Raw genomic sequence first — 20,739 nt, 5'->3', positions numbered from 1 at the left:
TTGCTTCGTCTTCCTGCTGAATTCGCTCCGTCCTAGCGTATTCTATTCGAATAGGGAACAAAAAATCAACTAATTGTTTCTTCTTGACATTTTTATTAATAGTTTTTCGTTTCTTAAGATAGACAAAACAAAAGGATTGGAACACTCACAGCAAAGAGTAATAAGATTTCATATATTCGCATCAATATCAACCTTGTTTTGAAATCAGAAAACTTGTGCTTAAAACCCAGTGATAATTTGAATGTGGTCATTATAATTAAGACTAATACTAATAAACACACACAAACACACACACATATGCATATACACACCCATTCACAAAGTCAAAGAGAAGGCATTGACCATTCTGGTCGTAAATATTGATTGAGGCATTTCGTTGATGTTGCTGCTCAAATACATAAATCATTAGAATTATGTCAAGCTCATGCTAATCGAGATTGTATATGCCCCCATAGATGGCAGGCACGAACACACACACACACACACACAAATTAAAGTGTATATGTGTCTCTCTCTCTCTTTCTCTCTGTGTGTGTGTGTGCACATCACTTAAAGCCATTCTCAATTTGGACTGTTTGTTTGTTTTATGAACTTGACTCGGCAAATGGTAAGAGTTAGTTGTTTTGTGCCTTTAAATGGCTACAAACACCTCATTGTAAATGTCATAGTAACTATTACTTTTTGGTTACAAATACACATGCACATCTGTGTGTGCGCGTGTGTTTGTGTGTGTTGCTGTAGTTGTTGGTGTTGGCAAAGCATTAGCAGATAACATAAATGTCTTAGTAACATATCCGGTTTTATTGCTTGGCTGGTTTTGTTTGCCTTGTTCGCCTCCTCTGGCAAAAACGTTCTCAACCAACAGTTTCAGCTCTCTCAGTCGTCTCGTTTCGACTGTTTGCTACTTTGTCTCATTAAACATTTGAAAGGCATATACACACACACACAAAGACAGAGAGGAAGAGAGAGAGAAAGAGAGACAGAGAGCGGGAATGTTCATATACACATATGTATGAACATCCTTCTCCTCTTGGTAATGTGAAATCAAATGTGCAAAGCAAATGAAGCGTAATTCTCCTGCCCTGAGTCCCGTCAGCCCTGCAGCCTGTCAGGCTTTCAGCCTACAAGCCAGCAGGAAAGCAAGCAAGCAAGCAACCAACCAGCCGTCTGCCTGACTGCCACGAAAACTAATTATACTGTTAAATGCGTTTGTTTAACTGCCAATTTAATTAAGGTTATGCTTTTGTTTGGCCAAGCTTCTAATCTGCCAGCTGAGCTCCGAAAATTGTGTTCTCCAACATGTGCAATTAAAAATTACACTCCCCTACATACGCTCACTTTGCCCTTTACCTACTCTCCCAAACACTAACCTCAACTCCCACAAGTTTTATCCTTTATAGATTTTACAAACTGCATATGAACATTGCGGTTATGTGGCAAAGGTTCAAGTTAAAGCAGGGCGAGCTTTTGGGGTTGCAGTAACGCCAAAATGTCGCGCTATAACATGAAAATTATGTAAAATGAGTACAAAATGCATTTGCACTTATGCTAGACGGCAGCGGCAGCGAACACTGGCTTCAAAAAGTTTTCCCATTCAGTCTGCTCAAATGAACAATGTTGTTATTAAAAATTTCATATAAAATGTTTAAAGTTTAAGTCATTTGTATGAGTCCAGTGAGATGAAAACTAATCAGAGAAACATTCACTCAGTGTTTTTCATTTTTAAAATTAACTTTAATCCATTCAACAATAATAATGATTAAGAGACTTATTTTTATTAAAATAACTAATGAACTAATGTTTCCATTGAAAAAAGGAAGTTGCCCAAAAAAGTATGCTATGAAACGGAGAATTGAACCTTTGTCGTAAAAACTTTAACACATTTATTATCAATGCGTTTGATAGTTTCATTTACAATTTATTTATTTAAAATTTCGGTCGAGACTTCGAATTTTTAAATTAACTAAAGACAAACTTTTTAAAATAAGTAATTACTTAATTCTATATTATGAGTCATTCTTTGGATGTTTTGATTTGATCATCAAATATGTCATTTACTGAACTATGAACGAATTGATGTTAATCCTTTATAATATTATATAATGAACCTTACTGCAATTCAGTATAAATAAAAGAACCTTATTATTATTTTGAACTTATTCAACTATACATAATATTCAAATATAGTTCCAAATGCAACTAAAATGATATGTTATTCCCAATATGCTAAAAACTAATTCTGAATAAATATTTTTTAATTAAATTCAAACAATATTTGGTTACTCCGATGTGTAGTTTTAGCTGCCACTATGGGACACTTAGGGCAAGAAAAAAAACTATGAAACTGACAACAACAATTACAATTATACACACAGATAACCAACCAGATACCAAGAGGGAGTAAGAGTGGGTGGTGGATGTGTCTGGAGTGTGTGAGTGTGCGTGAGTGCAGTTGTTGTTTTTGCGTTTTTTTTTAAGTGTAATGCGGTTATTATACTTGTGGTTAGGCTAACGAAAAAATGATAGTCAACTGCAATAACCGACTAAGGCCGAGAAATGAGTCTATCTGAACGAATATTAACATGTAATTACGTTTTAAGTGCTAAATGGTGAATTATTTACAAAAACTATGTGAAACTTAATTGAAATTTAATTGAATATGTCAGACACAAGAGCAGACACAAGAGCAGAAACGGCAAACAGTAGACAGGAGGAAGGACAATGGACAACAGAGGCCGACAACAATTTGCGGTTGGTCAGTGCCAAAGGACAGTAGAGAACAAAACAGAAGTGAACTGAACAGGACAGGACACGACATACTGACATACATGTATATGTAAGGCCGATGCAGTTTATTCTATGACGATTTGGGTTGAATTTCAGCCCATACATACATACATACATACAGATACATATGTATGTACATAGTTACTATATGTCTCTGTTTAACATCGAGTCGAAAGTCAATGAAACTTTTGCATTTAAACGCTCTGCACCCAAGGGGCATTTGTCATTTTGGGCTCGAACTAATAATGACGTCAGCGAAAGATATAGAGACAGAGACTGAAACAGAAACAGAGCGTGAGCATGAAATTTATGCACGACTGAATAGAGTGAGAGTATCTGGGTGGAAGTGCGGCTTGTGGACAGTGGGTTCATGTGCGTGTTATATATGTGCATATATTTCCCACAATATCGACAGCAGCAGCAGCAGTAGAAGCAGTAGAGGGGCGGAGGAGGTAAGAGTGATGGTGGCAGTAGTAGGAGCCGGATCAACCGCTATGGAGGCAGTGGCATAAAGATTAATGTTCATGCGCCATTTGTCGACCGCCATAGGCTTTATTTTGTTGACCAAAAACCAAAAAAAAAAAAAGCTAAAAAAAAAAAAAAAAAAAGAAACCACAAGCAAGGAAAGGTTATTGTCTCCTGTTTTGCGCATTTCATACCCTGTAATCATAGAATAGAGTCTTTTACAGGAAGAATGAAATAACATACAACCAACTGTATTTTAAGATAATGCTTATAGTTAAAAATTTTAGAAGTAGGTACTAATTATTTCATTCTTCTTTACTATCATTAGTTACAATCTCAATAACTAGTGAAGACTGCGATGAAAACGAGTATATAGACTTTAATATATCTCAAAGTTTCTCTATCACTTGCTATACACACTAAAATAGAATATACAAAACTATTTTATCCCACTTCTATAGTTTTTTCCTTCCTCAACGAATCTACTTTACTGAAATCTACTTTAATGAAATGCTTAAAATACTTGTCTGATTTGAAAACAATTGCAAACAGCCTAATGAAGAGACATACCCAATGTTTGTATAGGGTATTACAAAGTTATTGGCCCAGACATAACGATTTCGGTCTCTGTTCTCATTTCCCATGCTGTTGATGCCGTTACTTCTGTAAATATTGTTGGCACTTTGTCTTAATTGCTTAAAAATTACTGACATGGAAAATGAACTCACTTGATGGTAAATGTTGGTCCATTCGGTGGTTCGCTTATTCACTCACTTGGCTCACACACACAGACACATACACACACACACATACACACAAAAGCATTCCTATGGTACACTCTTTTAGCTTGACATTCGTAGCGTAACGACAAATACTTGCAAATATTATTGTAGTCGAATTTCAGGAACTATTTATCATTCAGTTGGCAGGCAGAAACACATCTTCTGGAAGGACACCCAAAGACTCAGCATCGTTTGATAAACTTAATTTATTAATGCACAGGCTCAACAACAGCAACAATACTATGAACCATGAACTACCCAAAATGTCCTGTTGCTTAAAAGCACATTAATTTTCATTTCATTTGGTGATAAAATGAGGCCTTTCTATTTTAAATATCAAGTGACAACTAACAAATAAAATGTTGTCTATGCCCAACCCCAACTCTCCCATCTCTCATTCTCTTCCTGCCTATTGTTATAGCTGGGTAATTGTTTCAAGTCCCTTCCCGTCTTCCCACAAAAAAACCTAAAAAGAGCCGCCTCATCATCATCAGCGTTAGTATTGTCAGTATCAGCATCATGATCATCATCATCATCATCATCATGGTCGTCATCATTATCGTCACGGCACTCTGGCAAATCAACGTGACTGTCATGCTCTGTCATTTGCATACTTTTGGTGCCTTCACAGCACGCAATCATAATATGAAAGTAAGTCCTTGTCTTTTATCTATCTCATTTTATTTTGGCGTCCAGCTGACAGGCAAATATGTAAGAAGCAATGCCAAGTAGATGCCATTTAAGTGGCCGAATGCTGATTGATATGCATGCGAAATCTAAGCATCACTTGGCTTTGTTTATTGACAGGCAATTTGCGGAGCCAGCATTTCAATTTGCCAATTGACAGGCACAAAATCACACCGGCCCACCCAAGGTTCCAAGCATCAAAATATGCCCACCAATCGTGTCACTCTGACCACATCCACGTACACATCAAGTGGGTGAAATTTGATGCTCAATTTATTTCATTAAAAATCTAATTCAAATAGAAAATATGTTCGAATAAACTGTTTCATTTAATTGGTGGCAAATAAACAAAAACAACATGACTAAAAATATCTTTTTGTTAATGAACTACCATCAGAACGGTTGAAAGGTATTGCGCATTCGCCACGTTGCACCATGCAACAGAAATTAAGTGTTTCTATTATAAGTTTAACTAACTTAGTAACTAAACTAACTAGTAACTAAATTAAAATGTGCCAAAGATTAGGTTTATTTATTTTAAAATCATTTTACCAGCAAATTGCAAACACTTTAAAATTATTTTAGCTGCGTATAATTGGATAAGAGAATTCTTGTAGCACAGTGTAAATGTATTGAAATGCGGGCTGTAGAAAACTGTTTAATGGTTGGCTGCTGGTTAGCCTGGTTATTATGCAATATTTGTTAACGCTTTTTTGGGGCTTCTTGTTCTGGTCGACAACCAGTTGAAAACCACCATTTAATTGGCCCGCATTGACCTGTCTAAGCGTGGTCATTCGATAAAATGCAATTAGCCAAAAACCGTTCTGCATTGTGTTGATTGTTCACATATTGCCAAACGAATATATGTATGTATGTACATACAAAATATTCCCGATCCAATTGCAGTTAAGAGGGCATTAAAATTCTCTACTGCCCACCACCAAACGTTTGCAGCTTTTGTTTTCCATGGTTTCGAAAACGAGCCGATCGAAACAAGGAAAAAAAAGAAACAAAAGGAAATTATTTGAAATTCTTGCACTCTTTTGCCTGTAGTTGGCTTTGTTTCGGCCTGTTTTAATCGATGGATTGATATGTTTGCTGGCAAATTGATTGATGACATGCAGCCGCCATGTTGCCATATGTTGAAGCAGTAACAGGGCTCGGTTTGGGGACAATCTACTTATATACAATTTCAAATTGATATAGCCATCAAATGACAAAGGATTTGTTATATGTCTATAACAGGTGGCTGGCAACAGTCGGCCCCCAAAATTTCCAACTAAGACGCTTTCTTTCGTTGTGGGGGGATTTGTAAAGAGATTTGACATGTTCAAAAGAAAAAAAAAAAAAAAAACGAAACTTGATTGATTGATTCGCTTAACACACACCAAACCACACCCAAAATCCAAGCCCATATGCCTAGATAAGGAAGGAAGCAAAGAAATCTGTTCATGGGCTTCTTGTTTTACAAGTATCTTAACAATTGGGAAAGTCTATAAATATAAATTATGTTTTTTGCAATCACTTAAAATAATTAATTGACTTACCGATCCACGGCAATGGCTACCAAATGTAATATCGAGGCCGTACAGCAAAGCACATCGCATGATGTCCAAATGTCACACAATTCCGGACCAAGAATCCAGCCTTGGCTTATCTGCAAAGTGGCCACAAGAGAGAGGGAGAAAGATTCATGGTTGCAATTAAGTTTCTTATTTGACAAACAGAATGGTGCTAAAAATTTGCATAAAAACTAATGACAACTAATGACAAAGCAAATACAACTAGAAAGACAATATAAGTGGCCAACTTGTGGCCAGAGTCAAACAGTCAACACAAGTCCGTTCCAGCCATGGGGTCAAATCTTTGGTTCTACTACAGTTTCTTTAGTCTTTCGGCTGCATTGGTCCTGGGTCAGCTGCAACCGCTGCAGTCCAGCGATGAGGACAATCAATTTGTGTTGCATGTTATCGATTGTTACGATGACCATGGAAAACATCGAAATTTTATCACTTTTGCCGAAGATGAAGATTTACCTTCCTCCAACAATGTAGTCAGCAAATCTTTGCAACATGCTCTGATGGAAAAATTCCAACGTCCTGTAATAGTTGCTGGCCAAAGGATTGGTGAACTAAAAAACTTGATAACCTTAAATAATTTCGTGGTTGTAATCTTCTCTAGCCTAATGGATGATCCCATGTTGAAAGCGGTAAATACAACTCTAAGAACGCTTCATGAAATGCCCACTGTATTTATCTACAAGTCGCCTGCAAAGCAATCACCGAATGCAAGTGAGATAGAAATGTTCTTTACTTGGTGCTGGAATCTACACATTTTGCATTCAGTGTTGATGTTCAAAAACGAAAATGATGTCGGCAACAAAACCGAAAGATATTATGTATACGGCTTTATCTATCGCTCGAGAGTTGTAACTATAAATTTAACTGGACAAATAACCAAGAATATTGTTAAAAAATATTTTTTTATCAATCTTAATGTGCAACATATGAAAATTCGTGTGCCTGTTTATGATAAGCTGCCCGATGTATTTGTGGTGAGTTAATGTCAAGAAACACTAGTTATAATAAGGATATTTTATAGGGTACTTATTAATTTTTTGGTGTTTTTAATTTTTTCAGTACAATTCTACGGTTCAAAGTAATGGAGTCAATGGAGGAAATCAACTTCAGTTAGGAGGAGTTTTGGGTAGTTTACTGGTTGAGTTTGCACATTTCGTAAATGCCACCTTGGAGATTTATCATTTACCAGACAATAAGAATTTTACTGCAAATTTTAAACGCTTGGCCGGCGATCGCAATGTTGCCATATCCCCCAACTTGGTTGAGGATGATGGACTGTGCCGAATCAGTCCATTAGTTATCATTTCACGAATTTGTCTAGTGGTACCAAATAGACGCCCGATGCCGAAGTGCACATATTTGGAAACCATCTGTAAAAGCTCCTTTCGAATGTTCATATTGTTTTGCATACTGGTTCACTTTTTCATCAAGCGTCTGACCAATCCTCACCAGTCGCTGTTTGCATCAGTGGAGAGCTCTTTGCAGTTATCTATTGGAATGCCACGTACCCGTCGAGTTTTTCAGCGACTAACTGCGCCAGAGAAATATGTCGAGACTAGTTTTTATTTATTTTTATTGATATCTCTTTATATTGCTTCAAGCTTTTTGACCATGCATCTCATTTCTGGTTACTATAAACCAACCATAACCGACGTCGAGACTATGAAGGCAAGTGGTCTACGAATATTGTACACTGACACTCATGTTAAAGAATTGTTTGAGCATGACAGTTTGCCCATCGAATTGATGCCTCAGCTATTGCTGGTGAATTCCAGTACTATGGACCACCATCTGAATACTTTGGATATGAATTATGCTTATGTGGTCGAAGAGCAGCATTATGATAAAATTGAATATATTCAACGGCATTTGGAAAATCCCAAGTTGAAGATGGCCCACAATGATCTATGCTCGGCTCCACGATTTCTTCGCAATGCCGTAAATATCGGAAGTCCATTGAGCAGAGCCCTCTTTATTTATAACGATCAAATGCGAGCAAATGGGATGTTCATCAAGTTTATAAAAAATGGCATCCAAATGGGAGCGGAACGGGGCTACTACAAACAAGTTTCTGTAGAAATCACAACCTTGGCTCCTCTAAACTTGGAATTCTATGGCATTTTATTATCTTTCTATATGATATTCATGTTTATTGGCATAATTGTCTTTATTATTGAGTTGCTTGTGCATCGTTATCGTTAAATGTAAATTTAAGAAATATGTATGTATGTATGTAATGAACTCACCTCGTACACAGCTCCCAAAGGCATCACCAAGCAGGCAACAAATAGATCAGCTACGGCCAATGAAGCCACCAGATAGTTGGCCACATTTTGTAGATTTCGTTCTAATATAATTGCCGCAATGACAAACACATTGCCTGTAAAAGAGAGAGAGAGAAAAAAAAAAAAAGTAAAGCACAATGAAAATCAAATTAAAACACTGGCTATAGCCTAATTGCGAAAATTGACTTTAGTTCTTTTCGAAACGTAGTGGTATGGGTGATGATGATGATTGTATGCGGGGGTAAAGAGAAGTGAATAGCAAAAACTTTTCAATTCAATTACGTCAAATTTTGAGAGCAGCTGCAGAAACCCAAAAACAAAAAAAAAGAAACTGAATCCCAAAAACCGCACCGAAACCGGATAAAGTTTTTCGTTTCGAAAATTGTGAAAAACTTGTTCTTCTTCTTTGGATGGGTCATGCTTGCGCGCTTCTGCTGTGCCAAATGAAATGAGAATCTTATTCTACACTTGTCCATGCCATGCAGTGCAGTGTAACCAACCAACCCAATAGTCAGCCACCCAGTGAGCCATCTTTTAGTCAGCCATTGTTGCACTTGAGCCAAGGCGATGCCAGAGACAAAGTTCACAAAAGCCAAAATAAACGACATGAGCTAATCGCGCTGTCGTAAACTTTACCCTATCCCACTGAGAAATTGACAGTGTCAGCGGCTGCTAGTTAGATGGTTGGTGGTTGGTGGTGAGGGGTATCCACATCTCACCGAATGATTCTGTATGTGGGTGTTTACGAGTGTGAGACGGATATGGGCGGAATGCAACCTTTGATGTCTCTTAGTTCTACCACTTGCTCTTCTCTCTACTGGCTGTCAGGACTACTTGTGGCGCACTTCAAGGTGTAAGAAGGTGCGAGACATGCAATTTGTGGCATTGAATTTGCCGACTGCCCTGGTGACAGCACACACACATACACACACACACACATATGCAATTAGACACTTCAGTGTCAAAGTAAAGGCAAGTAGACAAGCAGCTAGCAGGTTCACCGACTGCGAGGGAAGCTTTAAAAAATTTGGAAAATGTTTTGAAAACAAAAAATTCCCTCTTACTTTTCTTTTTGCTTAAGGCGTATGACTTCTAAATGGAAAATAGTTATAATCAAGTTTTGTTTTTTAATCACTTAAGATAATTTTAAGTGTAGGTCCATACAAAGTTCAAGCATTCCATTTGTTGACCGACACTTATTGTAGATTCAACAAATAAAATTTTTCAATTTCTTATATTTTCCATTTGTAAAATAAGTTTTACGTTTGCCAGACAATTTTTGAAGGCAACAGCTGTCGTTTTACTTATCAGAGCTATAGAGAAACTCATTAGCATTTTCTTTCTCTAAACGAGCAATGAGGCAACAAAAAGAAAACTAAACTAAATAAACGCAAATTAAATGAGAAGAATCCAATTCTAACCAGAGGAGGGTCAGACTAACTACAAGGTCGCTTCGAATTGTGAATACCTATTATAAGTAAGTTTAAATTCAATTAAACCTGAGCTATGGTTATTATCAATTTCAAGTTCCATTTCTGATGTTCATTTAGTTAGTGTAGCTATTACATAGAATAGCCCTTTGCCATTCATAGATTAAATATGCCCTCCTAGACAAAAACTTCCTGGGTATGCAAAGTGAAAGCTAAATGCAAAGGAGACATGCATATAAATGGTGATGATTTTCATTTGGCTTTTGATTTGTTGTCTGACATTGTGCTTTTTGCTCTTGTTTTGGCTGGCTGTTAAATTAAATGAAATCTACTTAAATTAATGAAATCAATTTTCCGTCTGTTACACTTTCCACACGTATGTTTCCAACATTTTAAAATGCATAAATACATACACATACTTACATACATTTTGTAATGGTAATTCCTAGAGCAGAGACCGAGAACAATAAAAATGGCAATAGCACCAACAACAATAACAACTGTGATTGATTGATTGATTGACTGTCAATTTTAATGCTTCGCTTCTTTTTTTCGTTTTATTTTTTTGCCTATGTTTGCCTTTGGATTTATGGCTAAATGCGTGTAATGAATGTGGCCCAAACAACAATGCTGGATATCCTTGTTCTCGTCCTTGTCATTGAGCCGCCTTATTAATAACGAGCCTGAGCCTGAGCTGACGCTGCTTCTGCTGCTGCTGTTACTGTTGATACAGTCGCAGTCAGAGAGCACATTGGGTCAATAAGAAGGAATTAGGATAAGCAGAAAAAAAGACCCAACTTTGGTATAGAACCTTTAAGATCTCATTTTTCAGTTGGAACGAGGAAATAAAGATTTTGAATTAAAACTTGAAACTTTGGATTGTGATTTGTTAACATCCCTTTATTGATTGAAAGATATCTCCACTGGCGCCATACAGTGCGTATGCGTAATGTTACCTAAGAAATCACCGAGATTCGCAACTGATTGAAACTTTCTACATTTAATAGTTATAGTAAAAAGAATTATCCATCGATAATTAAATACTTTGTCTGATTTCTAGAAATATTGTGGCAATTGTATTTAAAACATTGGAATAATTATTTATATATGTATGTATTTCGGTCAATTTAAATCAGTGATCCATCCCAGTGTGCCAAGGCATAATAAGAACAACAACAATAATAAATAATATAAAATGGTCCCAGCATCATAAATATCAGTTACGCGTATTTTATTATCTACTTGCTGCCTCCTCCTTCTGTGGCCTTCTTATTGAATTGTTTGCCATATTCCCCAGTGTAATGCTTGCTCCCGTTTACCATCAAACCCATCGCCCATCGTTCTGGGCCATGGTATCTGGCTCACTGCCCCCTTTCCTCGCACTTTCTCTCAGTCTCTCTTTCTGTATTTCTGTGTCCACGGATTTGGGAACGAAGCGCGTGCCTGAGACCGGCATTCGTGGAATTTACTTGTAAGAGATGGGGCTGGGAATCGGTTGGAATGGGATGGGAAGGCACAAGGCCTGGCCAAACTGGCGGAAATAATTATGTCTATGTTTGGACTTTGGCTTTCGTTTCCCTTCTCCCTGTTTCTTATTTTTTATTTTTTTTGTTTTGTTTTGTTTTCTTATTTTTTTTTTTTTTGTTTTGTTTTTATATATTTTTGTTTTTGTTTTGTTTCTTGCTGTTTTCTAATGACGTTTCCATGTACTTACCAATTATGGTGACGAGTATCATCAGGCCCAGCAGCACCGATGTAACGGCCATGCGCAGCAATTGCGTGAAGTCATCCTCAGCATCGACATCCACTTTGCTGGCAGTGACATTGATAGCTGTGCTATCGTTTGCCAATTGCCCGCTACGATTTACAAATTCACCAAATATGCTCAATGCCGTATCGTTCACATTGCCCTCGAGTAGGAGTGTATCATTCAATAGCATGGCACCCAGGCCAACAGCCACATTTGTATAGTTATTGTCCACATCGATCAATTTTATTGTTGATGCCAATGTCGCCCTATTGTTGGCCAAACTTCGATGTGCCGCCTTCGCAGTGATGCGGGCAGCAACAGCGGCCACTGAAGCACTTGCAGCGGCTGCCGCAAAGGCAGCTGTGGCCAGGGGTGAACTGGTTGCTGTATCTGTATTGGGAATGATGCCGTCCAAGGATCTGACAGTTGGCAAATCATTGTCATCGTTGTAATAGTGATGGTTGTTGCTGTTGTTGCTATTGTTGTTATTATTACTATCCTCCTCCAAATCGTCGTCCTCGTCACCTTCCTCTTCCCCTTCATTTAACAGTACATGGTTATCATCGTCATTATCATCTTTTGGATCTGGTTGAGGATCTGCTATTAAATAGGCTTTGTCATTCATGCTATTCGCAATATATATATAGTCTAGGGCATCTGAAAATACAGAAAAATTTGAAATTATAAAATTGTGAATGGTTTGACTTCAAATTTTTTTTAATTTTGGAAATTTCTATAACTTGGTCCCTTTATATGAGGAAATTATTCGATTGGAAATGATTTCTCCAACCATCTAGCAAATGCACTTCCTTAATACTGGAAATCAATTTAAAATCTGAGGGAATAGGCTAAAGATAATAATTTAAACCAGCTACAACAATTTCAATCAAAATATTTTTGTTAATTTATTATTATATCCTCATCTTCAAGAAGTCCTCCCAAATGTATTTTTAACTGAACCATTTTGTGGACGTTACAGGAGCAAATTTGATTTAGTTAATGCTTAAGGTTAAGTTTAAACTACATACCATTAAAGTTAGTCTCGTGTGCCATTTTGTAGCTGCTGTTGTTGCTCCTACGGTTGCTGTTGCCAGTTGGTAGTGTAGTTTTTCGGGGGGTTAGTTCGCTTAATTGCAGCCGTAGCGGAAATGAGGCGAGTGAGCGTAGACGGAAACGGAAGCGCGACTATGCAATGGCAATGGCCCAAAAGAAGAGACGTTACGGTGAGATGAAGGTGGGACCTGGTGACAATGGGAGTAGCTCCAGCTATGGCTACTCAGACTATGTTGTCGCATGATTACACACGCACACACACACGCGGGTTAAGGGAGTGGCAGATGAGGTTGTATGTGTGTGTGTATGTGAATATATGTGGCTCCAGCCAGGATGTATTATCCTAACGAGCTTTCAAGTGTTTACATGGAAACGTTTACAATTTCGGCTTTTGGCTTTTACTTTTCTTTCGGCGTCTTTCACTTTCTTCCCCTTTCTTTCACGTCTTTTGGGTTGAATGGTTTTTTTATTGCTGTTGCTGGCAGTGTTGCTGTGTTTTTAGTGCTGTTGCTGCTGCTTCTGCTGTTGGTGATTGTTGCTGCCTGTTGTTGTTCGTGTTGCTGGTTGGTAGTTGTTGCTGTTGTTTTTTGTTTGGTTATTTTTTGTACTTGTTTTTTAAGCTCTTCCGTTTGTTCTCATATGCTATGGGCCATATTCATATCCTTAAAGTAAATTTCACATCCGGCACTCATCGTTAAGGGGCCAACTGCCCCCCTCCATCCATCAAGCCACATTCATTTGCCCAGCTGTAATGGAAATTCAATTAGAACACATAAATATAAATAAATTCAAATAAATTTTTCAAATATTTGCAATATCTGTTTTCCCCTACCAATACAAAATAGGCAGGCATACATATATGTATATAGATAGGTTTTTTTTTTTTTGATTTGGTTTGCCAGAAATAATTTCCTGGTGCTCTGCCATAGCAAAATGTGTGTGCGACATTTTCAGCTGCAGAAATTTATTATATCAATTTCCTGCACATTGTGTGTGCGTAAAGTGTAAATGAATTTGAAATCTCCCCGCAATCGGTCGCCTTCTCTTCCCGGGCCGTTCATTCTACTGCTTGTGGAAGAACCTCCTCACTCTCTTCTTTTATTTTTTTTGCTCTGCTGTGCTTGCTTGTTAAATAATTTAACGCAATTTCTGCAATTACACAGAATCACTTTGCACGATAAATAAAAATGAAGACTGCGCCAAGCAAAAGTTGTTTTCATTTCTTTCTTTTTTTTTTTTGTTGTCGGCCAGGCCCACACCAACAACAAGAAAAAGAACATGTGTGTATGTGTGTGTGTGTAGGGTCTGGGTGTATGTGTTCCGGAAGTTTGCGTGCGTACGACAGGCGCCACAACCAGCGGCTTCTGTGCTGCGACAACGCCAACGAAATAAATTTAAAACGCATAAAAAAAGCCAGAGCAAAAGATAGACTAAGGGTGATAAGGGGAGAGAGAGAGAGAGAGAGACAGAGGGGAAATCGGGAGAGAAAGTCCCTGCTTCATGGTAAAATGTCATCGCATGTAACTACACAATATACGTACTATACATAGAAATATATGTGTATGTATTCGTGTATATCTAGAATACATACTAATGTATAGTATACATTGCGGCGCCATAAAACTCGAGCGAAAATGTTGCATGTGTAATGTCTTTGTGCGGCAAGTTACTTGATATGCCCACCCCTCCCACCACCACCCGCAACATTCTAGAAGACCACTTTCTAGGCAAATATTTTGGTTAACTTTTTGGATTTGCTTGGTTTAGATTGAAGTTCCCTTTTGCCGTATCCGCAGAAGAGATTGAATATTCCGACCAACTGCCACTGTCATGAGATGTAAAAATCTCTAAAGCTAAATAAGAAAAGTTAAACACTTTAATACCTATCAATAAAACTGTCAAACAAAATGAACTATAGCTAATGATCATAGGTATTTTTTGTGAAAAAAAACTGTTAGCTTAGTTGCTTAGCTTTAAACTAATAGTTAAAAGTTGTTACTTCTTCTTAAATTATAAACTGTCAACCTAAATTGTGACGCCTAATATATGAAACTCCGAATTATTCCTTTGCGGAAAATTCTTAAATGCAATTTTAATGAATGTTTTGCTAAGTTCGTTAATCTAAGACATGTGTTTACTCCCAAAAAGTATGTTTTGCTAATTGCAGTGAAACCAAAAATTGCAAATAGACAGACTATTTGCCATGACAAAAATAAAAATAATCCGATACCTTATGCAATTGTGACTGAGTGACTACAAAAGCTCATTAAAATGCAGCACGTAACAGACAACAGCAGCAGCAGCACCAGCCAACGAAGCTGATAGACAATTCAGCAACATAACAAGCAACTGCAACATGGCTCTTTGTGTAGTTTAACCATCTTTGATTTGAACTGCACTCGAACTGTCTGCAAAAAGGGGTGTATTAATGCCACCCACAAAAGTAAACTGGCTAACAAGCGTTCTTATGTTTTGTAGCTTTTAAAAAACCTTATTAAATTGATGATAGATAATATTCTTATGTCTATCGATTCATATTATTACAATCAGCAAGAGTTGAGAACATTTGTGTATTCTTCACTATTTGGGAATTGTCTTTTGATGCTTTGATTCAATAAGAAAGTAAAGAAACAAGCTAATCTAATTTTGATATATAAATCAAGTAAAAGTCTTAAGGTTTGGAGGGCCAATCAGGTTAAGAATTGAGAGTTTCTGAGAGTTTAAATTGTTGAGCCAACAATATTTTATCAATTATATTTTAAACTAAGAATCTCTTAGTTGGAGTTGTAATTATGATCGATTGAGCTCAAAATATTTTGTAGGACAAAGTTTAAATATTATACCTCACCCTAAATATTCGGTTTTCTGTTCACAATTGGAAATTAAAATAAGCTTTTTTAATCTACCACATCTGCAAGTCCACCCACGCAGCAGGAACTACCTGTATCATATGCGTCATTAGCTTAGTTTTTATTTGCTCTTTTGCCTTTTGCCAGAGTTGATTAGCAGCTAAGCATTTGAAATGCTTTTCAAACAGTCATATCTACATGGTACAAAAACACACGTATGCACTTATGTACATATGTATATACTTATGCATGAATTAAATCCTAATGAGTAAAAGGTTAGCTAAGGGGAAAAAAAACAAACAGGGAGAATACAGGAAAAAGTTGGAGCTAAGAGGTTGGTTGCATGTGTAACCTTCAAATGCCAACAACATGAACACGTAGATAGCTAGGTGTGTGGGTTGCTTGGTAGCAAACATTTTCAAGTTCAAAGTCGATTTAATGCGGAAGTTTATGTCAGCCATGGAGGTAAGCAATGTTCAAGGTAAGTAATCTGTGCGCTGAGCAGGACGAGCGGCAACAGGAGAAGGAAAATGAAGGTGCAATGAATGGTGGTTAGATGGATAAACGGACAGCTACTACGTGAGCTTGTTTGAAGTGCATTTGAGTGTAAAGACGACACATGTCGCTTATCCACACATACACACACACACACACACGTACACTAGCACCTGCATCCTTTTTCGTCCTTGTGCACTTGTTGCGGTTGACCAGCCTCACGAGCTGTTGCTAGGATACGGTCTTTTTTTGTTTTTATAGACGCAGCTTATCGCATATTTATGCTGATGCAGTTGTGGCCAACTATAAATCAATAGCAATTACAAAATTGAGCCTATCTCTGACCCCGATATGTGTGTATACATATGTGTGTATGTATGTGTGAATGATGTATTGGTATACTTTGAGATGCACTTGAATATTATTTCAATTTATGTAGCAGTACTCATAAATCACCTAAATATTTTACTCTGTGTGTGTGTGGCCTATCAAATTGCATTTTTTTTTCAGGATAAAAGCTCGTTTTTATTTTGTTTTTTGTTTGCCTTGCGCCGCAGAGGCAGATGTTTGTGTCGGTGGCACAAGAACTAAACTAAAATGGAATAAAATAAAATAAATGGCATGCATTTTTCATGTGACGCTCGATTTCACCATTCACCCATACATGGTAAAAGAAGAAGAAGAAGAAACAACAACACTCACACACATACTGAGGTAAGGACATGACCAGACATTTATCAGTTGTTCGCATGCATTCAAAGGATACTAATGTACATATTAGTTCAGCTCTGTAAGTGGCTGCCTCCAGCCACCTTCCTCTTTGTCTCTCACTCTCTCTCTCTCTCTCTTTCTCTTTCTAATGTTGAGTGGGCGGTCGGGGGTGTGGGGTTGGTGCTATTTTGCACCATTTCCGCTTCATTTCATACGCCATTTTTCTCTATCTTTGCAGCATGCCAGTGAGTGTTTGCCATGTCCTGTGCGAAAGGCCTTTTTCATTGGCATGTCCTCGCTATGCCTTGTCCTCACCCTTGTCCGCCTCACCGCACTTCGCCCTTGTGGCTCTATGTGTTATGCATGTACAGCTTCCTTAGGTCGGTTTGCAATTGTTTTGCCTTTGTTTTGTGCCAGCTTTGCCAATTGCGAATTGCCAGTTTCATCTCATTCTCTTTTTTTTTTTTAGCCCATACCCTGTAGTCTAGCCTGTGGGTCTATTGTGTTTGTCTAGCTGTGAGTAACAGGCAGATGAAAGCATTGATGCAACTTCATTCAGGATCTGCCATCAACTGAATTGTGGTAACATCTTTTCAACATACACACTTTCAATTCAATTTTGAGGTGGTCTTCAGGATACGCTTTTTTTCTTCCTTCTTATTCCTTGCGTTAGCTTAGCTAAGATAAAACTAGCTTTTATTTTCCAAACATTGATGTCATAGCAAGACAAAGTTTTGAAAAGTGCGTAGTACAGGGTATCTAAGAAATTCCAATACGAAGTCCTTTTTGGTTTTTGCATTGTAATTGCAAAATAATTTACAGCTTTAGGGCCTAGTTTAGGTATGCTTGATGTAGTAAATTTTTCGTTTGCATCTGTAATTAGTTTCAGTTGCAGTGATTATTAGTTTAGATCTTAATTGCTTATTAATATTCAAACGCACTGAAATTTTTTGTACAATTATCTGGCAACAAAAAACTTTTCCGTTTTACTCTGCCTCACCCTCTCACTAGGATGAGAGTCCTTGTTTCGACCACAAAAACAAATTGCAACAATTTTGCCAATAAAACAACAAGACAAATAAAAATTGTTGCAAATATTTAAATGCCAGCTTATTTCATGTTCAAACGAGGGCGTGAAATAAATAAAATTTCAATGCATATTTTGGAGTCAAAAAAAAAAAAAAAAAAATAACAAAAAGAGAATTGGAGGATTTGTTTCTGTTGCGGCTTGTGTAACATCCAAATAGCCAGAATACTGGATGGCAGGGAAAACAAATGTTAGCTGGGTCAGGAATTAGTTGAAATTGTAATTCGATTAAATTCGTTTCAAAAAAAAAAAAATTCATATGAATTTATGTTAGGGCTTTTACTCTTAAGTCCGAAAGTTTACAAAAATTGTTATGTATGCATATTTGCTTTGTGTAGTGGTTCAAGTAGAATTCATCAATTTGTGTTTTTCAACATAGAGTGGTATATGAATCCATTGGAATTCAATGAATTAGATTACACAAAATAATCTAGGAGTGATACTAAAGTGGTCTATGAAAATTTTGCTTATTTGGTAACAGTAGTAACAAAAGGGATTTGTGTTTAATCTGTTGTGTGAATGTTGTAAGCCATTTGAACCTGGGAATGATGATAAATGAAAAATTTTAAATAAATGTGTTAGAAACAGTTTAAAAGAGACTTAAACATTTTAGGAATGATTTGCCTACTGAAATATCATTTTTACAACTAAGCACTAAGAATCCTCTTCAACTTTTTACTGATAAGGACATTAATAAGGTAGATTTAGACTTCGGACTACAAGTCTGGACTGAAATTTGTCCAAGTTTTCTTTCGAGATTCACATAAAAAACAATTGATCTTCTTTCTTAGATCTTTTGAAATCTTTAAGTTAAAAAATTCTTTAAAAAATATAAACCTAATGCTTATGGAACATGACTTGTGTTTAAGTTCTTCTATACATAATATGAACATTTAATATTGTAAATGCTTAATCCGCATAGCCGCATGAAAAATGTTGAAAAATGACTGAGTTTGCTTGAATATAATATATGACTGTGAATTGTTGAGTTTTAATTACTTTCAAGTTGCCCCGGCGCCTTGACTGGGAGCCAGGGCACGTGCCTTTCTTGGTACGAAAATCGCCCAACCTTGCTATAGACGAATATATTTTCTTTAATGTCATGCCGCATGATAATAAATTTCCGTCTGCAATATCCTGCATTTAAATAACACTTCCTGTACCCGAACCACGTCTAGGCCAAGGCAGGCATCCGTCGTCAGTCCATTCGCCCGTCTCTCCGTCCATAGTCCATACGTCAGGCATTGAGACAGTGAAATGAATTTATTTTCCAACATCAACAGGAACAGCAGCAGCAGCAACAACCAACTGCACTGGGTCCTTGTTGGTGAGTATTCTCAGGTCCTTGGCTAGTTGATTTCGCGTTGAATGGCGTGCGAACGCACTTTCGTTCATTACTTTTGCCCTGTTCCTCAACCTTTCCCTCGTTCCCTTTCATTCCCTTTTACTCTCTCGCTCTTTTTCTCTATCTCTCTCTCTCTTTCAATTCTTGCCACTTTATGGACTACTGCTGACAGTGTTCCTGTTTCTGTTTCTGTGGTTGTTGATTTTGGCCACCGCACGCATAAACAAACTGGTCTGAGCGACTATGGTGAAGTGAAGGAGCTTCGGATTGACGATGAGGATTGAAGATGGTAGATGAAGCGGCGGCTGGGGGGATGAGACGTCGGCCATCTTTTACCACACAATAAAAATTTATGAGCCGTGTGCGTGTGCAGCCAGCCAGCCCTTTTTGCCTCAAAGTTGTCGCACAACATTTTCCAAAGGCTCGCATAAATTTTATATGCCATACAACTTGACATGCTTTTTGCACACAAGTTTTTTTTCTCTCGCCTCTGCCTCGCATGTCTCCCCTGTGTCATCATCATCCTTCTGTTTGTTGTCATTTGCCGCCATTGCCCTTATGTGCGTTGGTTTTTCCTGCAGGTAATGCAACTCTATAAAATTTCTTTTGCCATCTTTCCAACGTTCTCTCAGTCTTCCCCCTCTCTCTCTCATGCTATTTCTCATCATGCATTATGCAGCATGCTGTTGCAACTTGCTTCAGGTAGAGGCACTTTAAGTAGCCAGCACCCTCAATCAATTAGTCACACACTCGCAGCGAGTAAACAAGAGAGACAGAGACAGAGTAAGACAGTCGGAGAGTAGAGAGAGATGGAATGCCTGAGTCCTTATAATTTTATGCACTTTAAGCAGTTATATTTATATTAAAGCCTTTTCTCTCGCATCTGTTGAGATGATTTTGATGATTTCATGCCTTGGCGCACAAGTAACAGAAATAAAAATGAAAATATTCTACAAGAAACGACTTGATGATACCCTAAAAGACACACTAAAGCAGCTATTTAAGTATTGGTTGGGCCTTTTTTATATGGGAATTCCTTTAGGATCTTAAGTTATTACTCTCTTTACTTTAATCTATTATTTTAAGGATGCATTCTATTTATACCAATATAGTCTTCAATCTTACATTTACAGGGTGTTCAGGAGAGGATAGAGAAGAGAGAGAGAGAGAGGAAAAAAAATATATATAACGAAAACGAAATAAGAGCAGAAAAGATTTGTGTGTCGGCCACGTGTGCGACGTGATTTCTTTCTCATGCAAATAAACGTGTAACAAATGCGCTTGAAGCACTTCCAAGGAGTTTCAAAGGAGGCATCGTCGAGCCGTCAGACATTCAATCCATCTAACCATTCAGTCGATCGATGGACGTGTGCACATTCATTCATACATAAAATACATAGATGCAAAATAGAGGAGAAAAGTACATAATGAAA

At 37.4% G+C, this 20,739-nt stretch overlaps 2 protein-coding genes across 2 annotated transcripts in view; one reads left to right on the top strand and one right to left on the bottom strand.

Moving 5' to 3' along the window:
• Positions 1 to 20,739, bottom strand: part of 5-HT1A (5-hydroxytryptamine (serotonin) receptor 1A) — a 76,045-nt gene that overhangs the window by 31,573 nt on the left and 23,733 nt on the right. Inside the window, exons 2-5 of the mRNA XM_068288765.1 lie at positions 12,795 to 13,565; positions 11,731 to 12,423; positions 8,548 to 8,681; positions 6,269 to 6,378 (exon numbers count right to left, since the gene is read on the bottom strand). Of these exons, the coding sequence (XP_068144866.1) occupies positions 6,269 to 6,378; positions 8,548 to 8,681; positions 11,731 to 12,423; positions 12,795 to 12,819 (962 nt within the window). The 5' untranslated portion in view covers positions 12,820 to 13,565. The remainder of the gene's footprint in view (positions 1 to 6,268; positions 6,379 to 8,547; positions 8,682 to 11,730; positions 12,424 to 12,794; positions 13,566 to 20,739) is intronic.
• Positions 6,574 to 8,503, top strand: Ir56a (Ionotropic receptor 56a). The gene is made up of 3 exons (XM_068291278.1): positions 6,574 to 6,930; positions 7,361 to 7,752; positions 7,903 to 8,503. The coding sequence occupies exons 1-3, from the start codon at positions 6,574 to 6,576 to the stop codon at positions 8,501 to 8,503; spliced, it is 1,350 nt and encodes a 449-aa protein (XP_068147379.1).

Source organism: Drosophila tropicalis, unplaced genomic scaffold, assembly GCF_018151085.1.
Source record: "Drosophila tropicalis isolate 14030-0801.00 unplaced genomic scaffold, ASM1815108v1 contig_593, whole genome shotgun sequence".
Taxonomy (NCBI): Eukaryota; Metazoa; Arthropoda; class Insecta; order Diptera; family Drosophilidae; genus Drosophila; species Drosophila tropicalis.
Note: the sequence above shows the minus strand (reverse complement) of the source record. Positions and strands in the feature narration are given on the sequence as shown.

Excerpts from the sequence above, each read along its gene's own strand:
- Ir56a (XM_068291278.1), top strand. The coding sequence starts at position 6,574 with ATGGGGTCAAATCTTTGGTTCTACTACAGTTTCTTTAGTCTTTCGGCT. Across the intron at positions 6,931-7,360 it reads ATGATCCCATGTTGAAAGCG|TACAATTCTACGGTTCAAAG; the intron begins GTAAATACAACT and ends TAATTTTTTCAG. Across the intron at positions 7,753-7,902 it reads CGTCTGACCAATCCTCACCA|CTTTTTGACCATGCATCTCA; the intron begins GTCGCTGTTTGC and ends TATTGCTTCAAG.